The following is a 12,527-nucleotide window of genomic DNA, read 5'->3' on the forward strand; positions in this document are numbered from 1 at the left end:
TGTCTCAGGTGTGTATTAAATTAGATTGAGGTAAATGATTTCAAAAGCAGCCATAAAATAAACTCCACTGTTCATTAAGAAATAAGTCGAATTGTACCTTGGACAGCACAGATTGAAATAATATCAAATGTAGGATTGTGAAATATAATGTCACTCCAAATGATGTCATTGGCTTCAGGTTCCTCTTTTGATTGTGGTAATCTGGTTGTCAGGTCCTATCACAAATAGGAGTGAGCGTTGCATAAAGACATCGGCCCCTGTAGAAGCTTTCTCTTTCTCTTCCTGATCCTGATAGGGTGAAAGAAACATTGTGTTACGTAGCTGGCTCCCACAGCCTGGTTAACTACTCTGTCACCCTGGCAACGCAATGACACTGCAAGCACTGACACCTTCAAATGATAACAATCTCATGACAGAGAGGATAAAGGGAATATCTTGACACCAAATTATTTCCTCTTTTATTCAGTGAAAGAAACAATGATATAGCTACAGGTTCATTTCAACAAAACAGCACAAAGAGACAGAGAGGGAGTGAAATGGGAGACTTGTCAGATCTTAAAACATGCACCTTTTTTTAACAAAGCAAATTTGAGGAAATCACTTCCGAAGTTCTATCAACACATTGACTGTAGTACTCGCTTATGAAAAACACTAGATCACTGCTATTCGCGTTTTCGAAATGCCTATGCCTACAAGGCCCTCCACACCCTCCCTTCAGGAAAATCAAATCACGACTCCATTTTGCTCCTCCCTTCCTATAGGCAGAAACTCAAACAGGAAGTACACGTGCTAATGTCTATTCAACGCTGGTCTGACCAATCAGAATCCATGCTTTTAGATTGTCTTGATCATTGGGACTGGGATATGTTCTGGGTAGCCTCTGAGAATAACATTGACATATACACGGACGCTGTGACTGAGTTCATCAGGAAGTGTATAGGGTCTGTTGTTCCCACGGTGGCTATTAAAACATACCCAAAACAGAAACCGCGGATAGATGGCAACATTCGCGCAAATCTGAAAGCACGGACCACCGCATTTAACCATGGCAATGTGACTGGGAATATGGTTGAATACAAACAGTGTAGTTATTCCTTCCATAAGGCAATCAAACAGGCAAAACCTCAGCACAGAGACAAAGTGGAGTCGCAATTCAACGGTTCAGACACAAGACGTATGTGGCAGGGTCTACAGACAATCACGGATTACATAGGGAAAACCAGCCACGTCGCGGACACCCACGTCTTGCTCCCAGACAAGCTAAATACCTTCTTCACCTGCTTTGAAAATAACACAGTGCCACCGATGCAGCCCGCTCCCAGCCCACCCTCATTTTCCGTGGGCAACGGAAAGAGATGTAATCCCATATGATTACCCACTAGATGTTTTCCCATATGATTACTACACCGGATAAACCAGGTTAGACTTTATTTACCCACTAGATGTTTGTCAATATGATTACTACACCGGATAAACCAGGTTAGACTTTATTTACCCACTACATGTTTTCCCATATGATTACTACACCGGATAAACCAGGTTATACTTTATTTAAGCAAACACACCATAAAGACAATGAGGGACATTAACAGAAATGTGATCATCTGCTCTTTACATATAGCACCATTCTCCGACTGATCACACTACAGAAACATTCACAGATCAGACCAACTTAAAGATAATGACCACAGACCAGCAACATTCACAGATCAGAACAACTGAAAGAGAATGACCACAGACCCAGGAGACCAGAAACATTCACAGATCAGACCAACTGAAAGAGATTGACCACAGCCCCAGGAGACCAGAAACAATCACAGATCAGACCAGCTGAAAGAGAATGACCACAGCCCCAGGAGACCAGAAACATTTACAGATCAGACCAGCTGAAAGAGAATGAATGACAGATTAGGTTGCAGTTCTACAGGTAGTCCCAAGGTAGCATAGTCTCTCCCAGTCCTAGGGCCAATACTGTGGCCTTTTATAACTTAGATTTGCTCACCTCCGGCGTCCTCTCTCCTCCGTCCACTCTCGCCTCCTTTTGAAAAAGGTCAAAGTTAATCAAGGAGAGTCAGCGAGGAGAGTGAACGTGGATGAAAATACAGTTGCTTGAAATGAGACGGTCCCTCTCCACTTGCGCATCATTAGAAAAATTGCGTTTACACAGGTGGATCCCCCAAACACTTGTAAAGTGCTCAAAACAAATTAAATTAGTTTTTCAATACATTTATAGATAAAACAATAAGTAGCATATTATTTTTTAAATGTGTTCATTTTTTTCTCCTCTGACATAAAAGCTGATTCAAAGGGGGTGTGGCAGATTTCAAAACTTTTCCGCATTAGGATACACATGAGTATCCTTGATGAAAGGTGGCCATTGAGGAGGGGAAGACACTCTTCTGTTCTCCCACTAACGAATTAACACACTCCTCCAACATTAAACCACTTTTTGGTTTCTGGGTCACAGAGGAGAGAGGACGGAGGACGGTCTTTGGCCCAAACGAGAATCTCCCTGTATGTACAGCCTTGAAACAGATGCATACATTGGTATGCTATGGTCAAATCCATAATGTACAGTTCTTGTGGTTTATCCCATTTCTACACTATTGCCCTTGATCATTTCTCTGAGAAATACAAGACAGCTTTATCTGTAGTCATCTCCATCTGACACTGTTCCATTGAACAGATGCTGGACAGACCCTGATGCTCAGTAATACCTGCTAACATACAGCAGAGGCCACTGTAGCGCCATCTCTACTCCTTCAACCATTTTCCATGCCAACAATACAAAACCATTGACAGTTTGACTTGACTTGAACCATTGACAGTAAATGGAACCATACATCACTCCCCCTCATCAATCAGGTACTGAACATGATTTAAATCCCCATAAGGAATAATTTAACAACAACTGATGGCTGTAAGACTCCCAGACAGTCAAACCTTATCCTCAGGTATGTCCCCTTCACGCTCCCCACATGGGAACGAGAACACCCCCTGGCTGGACTTCCTGTGAGACATCCCCCTCTGAGTCCCTCCACCCCCTACACCCCCCCTCAGTGTCCCCAGCTGGCAGTCAGCAGGACTCCCAGGCAGCATAGAGGAGGGCCTGGAGGCAGCAGAGGCCCAGCAGGTGGAGAGGGTCTCCCCCTCTGAGCAGGACGGCAGGTAGCTGGGGCTGGGGCTGGCTGAGGAGGGCAGGGTGCGCTGGCTCCCGTTGAGGCAGGCAGAGTTCTTCCGTGAGTAGCCAGACTCTGCAGAGTTCTTCCGTGAGTGGCCAGAGGAGTTGAAGTGGGAGGTGCGGTAGTTGGAAGCCCGCCAGCCTGGGCGACTTCTATAGTGACACTGGCATCTAAGGTTGGGGAGTGGCGGGAAAATGTTTAATTAAAAACATTGTCCATTGAAATGTGTCTTTTGTTTCCACAGCTACAGACACAATGTACATACTCTAACATCATTTTATATCATTGGCCTAAGAAATACGAAAGGCCAACCGGAGGATGCAGATGAATTAAGGAGTACAGTAATATGATAGGTATTAAAGTAATAGACCAACCGGAGGATGCGTATGAAGGCCAGTTTGAACTCTCGGCTGTAGCAGGGGTAGATGATGGGGTTGAGACAGGAGTTGAAGTAGCCCAGCCAGAAGAACACCTTGAACAGCGTCTCAGGAGGACGAAAGTCTGGGTTGAAAGACCCTGGGGGAACAAGAACAGATACAAGTTATACAGCTTTATATTGATCTGTATTGATCTGTGTTCCCTGTTCATAACAACAGCCTTCATATCATTAGAGTCAATACATAAAGCTGCACACGTCAGGCTGCTTGATAAGCTCACTAGTGTACTTCTATTTGTGTCCAATAGATGGCAGCATGCTGTAATGAAACCATGTGGTTCATGATGGACCAAATCAGCTGGACATGTAAACTGCCTCAGTGAAAGATAAATAACGGGGGACAAAAACAGCTCATTGCGGCCTTTTGCAACATTGCCAGAAGACACAGTAAAGGAGGCCAGAGATCCTAAACTAGATAAATATCATTTTTACCCCTTCTGACAACGACGCCACATTAGTCCCAGGTATGTGACTGGTGGACCTGGCTGGCGGACACCAACCTAGCCACTTGGAATTGACACATAACAACACTAACAGGGCCTGGGATGACCCCGACATTCTGAGGGAAGACAGATACGTTCCAGATGAGATGCACCTCTTCAAAAAGAGGGCAGGAATCGGCATGTGTTCAAGGCTACATAGCATCTTAAACTTCTTAGCCTTGCTATCTCAAGGTCATATTTCAATTACGGTGGCATTTGTGCATTGCATTTGAATTAAAAAATACAAATAAAATAAAAATGTGTTTACCTTTATTTAACTAGGCAAGTCAGTTAAGAACAAATTCTTATTTACAATGAAGGGCTACACCTGCCAAACCAGGACCACGCTGAGTCAATTGTGCGCCGCCCTATGGCACTCTCAATCACAGCTGGTTGTGATACAGACTGTAGTGATATCTCTAGCACTGAGATGCAGTGCCTTAGACCGCTGCGCCACTTGGGAGCCCTGGTACATCTTCCCATTCTAAATAACTGAATATGGTATCTTAAATGACTTTACCATTATGGTAACATTGTGTCACCAGTAATATTTGTATTTCAGGATCGGTGGGTCCCCTGCAGGACGTTGAGCTAATGTAAGCTAATGCTATTAGCATGAGGTTGTAAGTCACAAGACAATTTCGTAAGACATAGACATATCTGATATTGGCAGAAAGCTTACATTCTTGTTAATCTAACTGCACTGTCCAATTTACAGTAGCTATTACAGTGAAAGAATACCATGCTATTGTTTGAGGAGAGTGCACAGTTTTGAACATAAAAAGTTGAAATCAACCAATTAGGCACATTTGGGCAGTTGGAAACAACATTTTGAACAGAAATGCAATGGTTCATTGGCTTAGTCTAAAACTTTGCACTTTCACTGCTGCCATATAGTGGCCAAAATCTAAATTGCAGCTGGGCTGGAATAATACATGATGGCCTTTCTCTTGCATTTCAAAGATGATGGTGTAAAAAAAAATACAAAATACATGTTTTTCTTTGTATTTTCTTTTACCAGATCTAATGTGTTATATTCTCCTACATTCCTTCCACATTTCCACAAACGTCAAAGTGTTTCCTTTCAAATGGTACCAATAATATGCATATCCTTGATTCAGGGCCTGAGTTACAGGCAGTCAGATTTGGGTATGTCATTTTAGGCGAAAATTGAAAAAAAGTTCCTGAAGAGGATTTATAGGCCCCTCCCTCCAGTTTGCTACTGTTTGCTACTGGCGGGTATAATCAATGTCCTTGTATATCTTTGTAATCAGTGATTTGTCAAAGTGGTAACACCAATGAAATCAAACTGAGAGACACATTATACTACATAAAGAAATAGGCATTTTATAGTGTTCTTTATTCTTATTGAAACAATATATTCAATAATTGTGTTCATTGTCTAGCATTCAAAATAATAGATTGATATATCTAAACCCACAAAACATGTCACTACTCATCTATACCAGTGGGACAAGCCAACCTGCTAGCCCCCAGTGTTTTCTACAATGCATACAAATGGATGTGTTGTGGTGTAAAGGATGTACATGTTTTCTTATTAAATAACAGTTCAAAAAAACACAACATGTATTATCATGTGTTTTTACATTGTGCCAAAGTCAAGGGACAGCATTTACCACCACAATAAAATTATGAGCGAAAGCGAGACCACATGCATTTACCTACTAAATGACAAAAACCTGGACTCAATAACAAACGTTCCAACACCTAACTACAGTAGATTACAACATTAGCATGGATTCTCATCAAACACATTTCTTCTGTAGACTAATGAGAGCAGCTAGTCTGTGTTATGTTGTGTCACACTCCCCACTGCTACGGCCAAGCATCGCTGGTGAGAGGGAATCTCATAGGAAAGAAATCTCATGCCTTAGGAAAGAAAACACTGAGTTGTGAAACACATAAAATAAGTACGGAATAGCTGGGCTGTGTATTTCTGTGTGTGTGTGTGTGTGTGTGTGCGTGTGTGTGTGTGTGTGTGTGTGTGTGTGTGTGTGTGTGTGTGTTCGCGTCTGTCTGAATGATGTCTGTGGTGTAGGTTAAGCCGCACTTGGTCTCTGAGGAGATGAACGGCCCAAATTAAAATCACATTCCTGGTAAAATTGTGGATGCTCTATAATCCCAGGCAATCGTGTGTGAAAGTTATAGGACAAATTAGGACATAATATCTGGAGAACCACATACTGTTCTCTTCCAGGACCCTGATGAAAACAGCTTGTCTGTCATAACTCTGGATGTTAGGTTATTACATTATTGTATCTGAGCTCCTAGTGTGCGGCTCTCCTTTTCTTTTAAAGTGTTTTATACACTTTAAACACCTACACCTCGCCTAAACATTTGTGTGTTTCTTTCGCCTCCAGATGAATCTTTTCCAGGACACCAACATACAGAGAAGTGCGCCTGGTAGTGCTAATTCCTGTCAACTGAAAATGGTAACACCTGTCATCTGGTGGTAATGGTAACACTGTTACTTGGTAGTACTGGTAACAATGTCATCTGGTAGTGGTAACAACTGTCATCTGGAAGTGGTGATTCTGTCATCTGGTAGTACTGGTAACAACTTTTATCTCAATGTGGTAACACTGTCATATGGTAGTGATGATAACACTGTCATCTGGTAGTACTGGTAACACTGTCAGCTGGTAGTGGTAACACCTGTCATCTGGTAGTACTGGTAATACTGTCATATGGTAATGGTTACACCTGTAAGCTGGTAGTACTGGTAACAGCTGTTATCTCGAAGTGGTAACACTGTCATCTGGTAGTGATGATAACACTGTCATCTGGTAGTACTGGTAACACTGTCAGCTGGTAGTACTGGTAATACTGTCATCTGGTAGTGGTGACACCTGTAATCTGGTAGTAATGGTAACACTGTCATCTGGTAGTACTGCAAACACTATCATCTGGTACTGGTAACGCTTTCACCTGGTAGTACTGTTAACACAGTCATCTGGTAGTGAGAAAACTGTAATCTGGTAGGACTGTTAACACTGTGACCTTTTCCTACTGTTAACACTGCCGTCTGATAGTACTGTTAACACTGTTGTCTGATAGTACTGTTAACACTGTCGTCTGATAGTACTGTTAACACTGTTGTCTGATAGTACTGTTAACACTGTTGTCTGGTACTGGTAACACTGTCATCTGGCACTGGTAACACTGTCATCTGGAAGTGGTATAGCTATCATGTGGTAATACTGGTAACAACTGTCATGTGCTAGTGGTACAACTGTAATCTGGTAGTACTGGTAACACTGTCATCTGGTACTGGTACCACTGGTCATGTGGTAGTACTATTCACACGTTACTGGTAATTATAATCCTGTCATATGGTAGTAGTAACACTGTAAACTGGTAATGGTTACACTGTCATCTGGTAGTACTGGTAATACTGTCATCTGGTAATGGTTACTCTGTCATCTGGTAGTATTGGTAACACTGTCCACTGGTACTACGGGTAACACTGTCGTCTGGTAGCACTGGTAACACTGTCCACTGGTTCCACTGGTAACACTGTCATCTGGTAGCAATGGTAATCTGGTAATGGTTACCCTGCCATCTGGTAGTATTGGTAACACTGTCATCTGGTAGTGGTAACACTGTCATCTGGTAGTGGTAACACTGTCCACTGGTACTACTGGTAAGCTGGTAAGCCTGTCATATGGTAGTAGTAACACTGTTAACTGGTAATGGTTACACTGTCATCTGGTAGTTTCTGGTAATGCTGTCATCTGGTAATGTTTACCCTGTCATCTGGTAGTATTGGTAACACTGTCCACTGGTAGTACTGGTAATAGTGTCATCTGGCAATGGTTACCCTGTCATCTGGTAGTATTGGTAACACTGTCCACTGGTACTACTGGTAACACTGTCATCTGGTAGTACTGGTAATACTGTCATCTGGTAATGGTAACACTGTCATCTGGTAGTACTGGTAACACAGATGCAGATGGAGGGAGATGGACAGAAAGAGAGAGACAGAGAGAGACAGACAGACAGAGAAAGAAAGAAAGGAAGAGGAAGGTAAATGGGGGGAGGGAGGGATAGAAGTAGATAGTTGGGGGCTTAATGCCCAACCTATTCTGCATCTCAAGCAGTCCTACGCTGCATCAATTCCTGGTTATGTAATTTACTGTGGACGTCTAAAATACCAGCCAGTGAACACTGTTTCATACATGTACTGTACAGGAGGTCAAGCCACGTACAGAGAACATTCTCCCTCTGTCTCTCTCTCGCTCTCTCCATCTCACAGACCAAAACACACACAGAGATTATCCTAATTGCAAATGCGTTGTGCCATCTGTGACTCAAGCCTCACAGTAAACAGTGCATCCTTGCCATCCCTGCCACACACAGAGAGATTGGCTCTCTCTCTCTCGCTCTCTCTCTCGCTCTCTCTCGCTCTCTCTCTCTCTCTCTCTCTCGCTCTCTCTCTCTCTCTCTCTCTCTCTCTAACTCTCTCTCTCTCTGTCTCTGTCTCTGTCTCTGTCTCTCTCTGTCTCTCTCTGTCTCTCTCTCTCTCTCTCTGTCTCTCTCTCTGTCTCTCTCTCTGTCCTTGGCCAGAGCTAAAGGTTTTGTGCCAAATTAAAGGAGCAGTGTACTGGGACTGAGAGGAGAACCAGTGGGTAGTGGGAAGCTTCACTTCCTCCAAGGGGCCAGGGAACCACAGAGGGGCCGTTAGCCTGGTATGAGCCCATGCCAACAAAGCTGTGTTCCTGTCTGCCTCTCTGTCAGGAGTGGGCTCTACACACACAGAGAGTCCCCTGGGGGCCACGACCATGGGTCAGTGCCTAGACCACAGTGCCTGGACCAATACACACAGCCACTGTGTCAACTCAACCCAACACACACACACTCATGTACAAAGAGGATTATCAGAGGATTAGGCTCATCCTAATATATCTATTACTTAACATATCATTTTGTTTAACAAATTATAAACTGTCTATACACACCACGTATTCATATTTAGATTCTGGATTATGACACTGCTCACCCTAATATATCTACTTTGGATTGTTAATGTTTCAATGGAGATGTTTTTATCTCAATATCAAATCAATAGCCTCTTAGAAAGAGACACTTCTCAACTAGCTATTATTGAAAGATAGGTTTGGAAAGATCTTTCTTATTAGTCTATTGACTGTATATACCGCCTGGTGTCAGGCCAAAACTCCATCCCACCAAAACAGGTAGAAATTTCAGGCCATCTTTTCAAACAGCTCTTACACTAAAAGGGTATTATCATAATTGTCACAATTTCACAGCATTATTCCATTCAGACCCCTTGACTTTATCCACATTTTATACGTTACAGCCTTATTCTAAAATGGATGAAATAAAAAAAATCTTCATCAATCTACACACAATACCCACTAATGACATCACAATAACCACTAATGACATCACAATACCCACTACTGACATCACAATACCCACTAATGACAAAGCAAAAACAGGTTTCACCCCAGTCTGTGGTCCTGAGCGCTATGGAGAAGGTTTTCATTAAGGATCTCTCTCTACTTTGCTCCGTTCATCTTTCCTTCGATCCTGACCATTCTCCTAGTCCCTGCTGCTGAAAAACATCCCCACAGCATGATGCTGCCACCACCATGCTTCACCGTAGGGGTGGTGCTAGGTTTCCCCCAGATGTGATGATCGGAATTCAGGTCAACGAGTTCAATCTTGGTTTCATCAGACCACAGAATCTTGTTTCTCATGGTCTGAGAGTCCTTTAGGTGCCTTTCGGTAAACTCCAAACGGGCTGTCATGTACCTTTTACTGTGGAGTGGTTTCCGTCTGGACACTCTACCATGAAGTGAGGAGATGGTTGTCCTTCTAGAAGGTTCTCCCATCTCCACAAGAAACTCTGGAGCTCTGTCAGAGTGACCACCGGGTTCTTGGTCACCTCCGTGACCAAGGCCCTTCTCCCCCGATTGCTCAGTTTGTCTGTGTAGCCAGCTCTAGGAAGAGTATTGGTTGTTTCAAACTTCTTCCATTTATTGATGGAGGCCACTGTGTTCTTGGAAACCTTCACTGCTGAAAACAAAAATGTATACCCTTCCTCAGATCTGTGTCTCGACACAATCCTGTCTTGGAGCTCTAGTTTTTGCTCTGACATGCACTGTCAATTGTGGGACCTTATATAGACAGCTGTGTGCCTTTCCAAATCATGTCCAATCAATTTAATTTACCATAATCAAGATGTAGAAACATCTCAAGGATGATCAATGGAAACAGGATGCACCTTAGCTCAATTTCGAGTCTTTTTGCTTTGTTTTCCATACCTTTGGAAAAACAACCTTTTACGCTTTGTCATTATGGGGTCTTGTGTGTAGGTTAATAAGGGGAAAACAACAATTTAATCCATTTTAGAATAGGGCTGCAACATAACAAAATGTGAAAAAGTCAAAGGGTCTGAATACTTTCCGAATATGCTGCCTGTATAAAACACAGGACAATTATATTCTGGACTGCCCTGGGCTATAACACCTGTAGATCTGTGTACGTGACCAATAATGGTTGATTTGATTTGACACACACAGAGGATTAGAGAGGACAGAAGAACGATAAGAACACAACAGGAGAGAAACCGGGAGAGCTTTTTCCTGCATGTTTGCTCAGGAGGTCCTTTGTGATATTTATCTTTGAAAGCTACGTGTATTATTGTAGATTGTTTTGTGTGTTTGTGCTGCACTTTGTGTGTATGACACTTTGTTCTACAGTATCCTCTTGCCAGTGTTTATATTGAATTCCTATACATAACTGTCAGTATAAACTGTCAACTGTTTGGCACGGATGTAGCCAGTGTCCGGTGGTACATGAAAGACAATGGGATGGGGGAAGAACTTAGGGAGAACTATTGTTTCTCCAATGATCTGATCCCGTCCACTGAAAACAGTGTTTGCACCTCCTTCCTGCAGACAAACAACCTTCACTCACACATTATTACATTATTTTACACAGAACTTAACACATTACTTTACACATGGCACAAAACGTTTCATTTGTTTCTTTTCTCTTTGTGTTTTTTTTCTGGGGTAATTTGTTGTTGTAAGATGCTCCCTTCCAAAAGATACCTTGGTCTCAATGGGACTTCCTGTTAAAATAAAGGTAAAATAAATCAAACATTACACAGCGTAAGAAACAACAGGAGCATCTGCAGGAACGTCCTGAGGAAGCAATGCATCCTGTTATTCTCACTGATGGTGTGTTCGATACCTTTATGACCACACACACATGTACACACTTGCAAAGAGGTGTCTAAGATCAGCGTTGAGGGGAGAGAAAATCACACACTCAGACCGGAATGATAGAATGTCCATTAGGTATGTACAGTAAGATGTGTCTGGTGTTATAAAAACCTGGTTTCTTGGTGACATAGCCTACCTACATATGTGATGAACGATGTAAGCCGAGGGAAAGTGTTATTGCTTTGAATGAAAGACATGGAATTAAGCTATTATCGGTGCATTCATTTGATGTCCATGCGCCCATGCTTTAGTGACCCTGTCCAGTGGTCCATGGCAGCTCGGTCACAAGGCTCACCTGCCATCCCCTCTATATCGACATCACTCCTCTGACACTTAGCATTCTCATTATTCTTCCCTTCAAAACACCATTTCAATTACCCCCAGAGCACAGGGGCCAGCGGCCTCACTGCGTAAGCACAACAAAGACACACGCAGGTGGAGACATACACACATTGAGACACATCGAGATACACACACACACGCACACACACACGCACACACACACACACACACACACACACACACACACACACACACACACACACACACACACACACACACACACACACACACACACACACACACATACACAGCTCCACCGTCTCAATCACACACAAATACAACACTGCCTCACACAAACACACTGTTTTATAAATACAAATTGTCACGTTTGGACATGCTGCCTTCACCATTGGCTAAATAAGAAGCCTTTAGTGCTGGGTGTTCTTATAAATATACACTGTTATGGGTTAAAGTGTCCAGGGAAATGTATGCAGAGAAAATAACACAATTATCCCCTGAGTATTAATGATTTTTCACTGACTGGCTGAGATCAGAGAGACAGCATTTAGATGTGCCACCTTCATTTACTGCAGCTAACGAGAGGGATGTACAGGTAACTGCAAAATAAAGGAAACACTTTCCCACCTCCATCAACAAAACACCAAATGATGGAATATCTTGTGGAAAAATGGTGTCGCATCCCTCCAATAGAGTTCCAGACAAATGTTCAATGCCAAGGTGCATTGAAACTGTTCTGTCTCGTTGTGACCCAATGCCCTATTTAGACACTTTATGTTGGTGTTTCCTTTATTTGGGCAGTTACCTGTATATTGAAGGCATATTCGTTGATAGAAGCTGATGGATTTTG

The 12,527-nt window shown here is 42.7% G+C and overlaps 1 protein-coding gene across 1 annotated transcript in view; it reads right to left on the reverse strand.

The window, feature by feature from the left end:
• Nucleotides 1-439: 439 nt before the first annotated feature.
• LOC110504794 (alpha-1A adrenergic receptor) overlaps nt 440-12,527 on the reverse strand; it is a 24,411-nt gene continuing 12,323 nt past the window's right edge. The window contains exons 2-3 of the mRNA XM_021583608.2: nt 3,557-3,698; nt 440-3,352 (exon numbers count right to left, since the gene is read on the reverse strand). Coding sequence (XP_021439283.1) covers nt 2,938-3,352; nt 3,557-3,698 — 557 coding nt within the window. The 3' untranslated portion in view covers nt 440-2,937. The remainder of the gene's footprint in view (nt 3,353-3,556; nt 3,699-12,527) is intronic.

This window comes from Oncorhynchus mykiss, chromosome 31, assembly GCF_013265735.2.
Source record: "Oncorhynchus mykiss isolate Arlee chromosome 31, USDA_OmykA_1.1, whole genome shotgun sequence".
Lineage (NCBI taxonomy): Eukaryota > Metazoa > Chordata > Actinopteri > Salmoniformes > Salmonidae > Oncorhynchus > Oncorhynchus mykiss.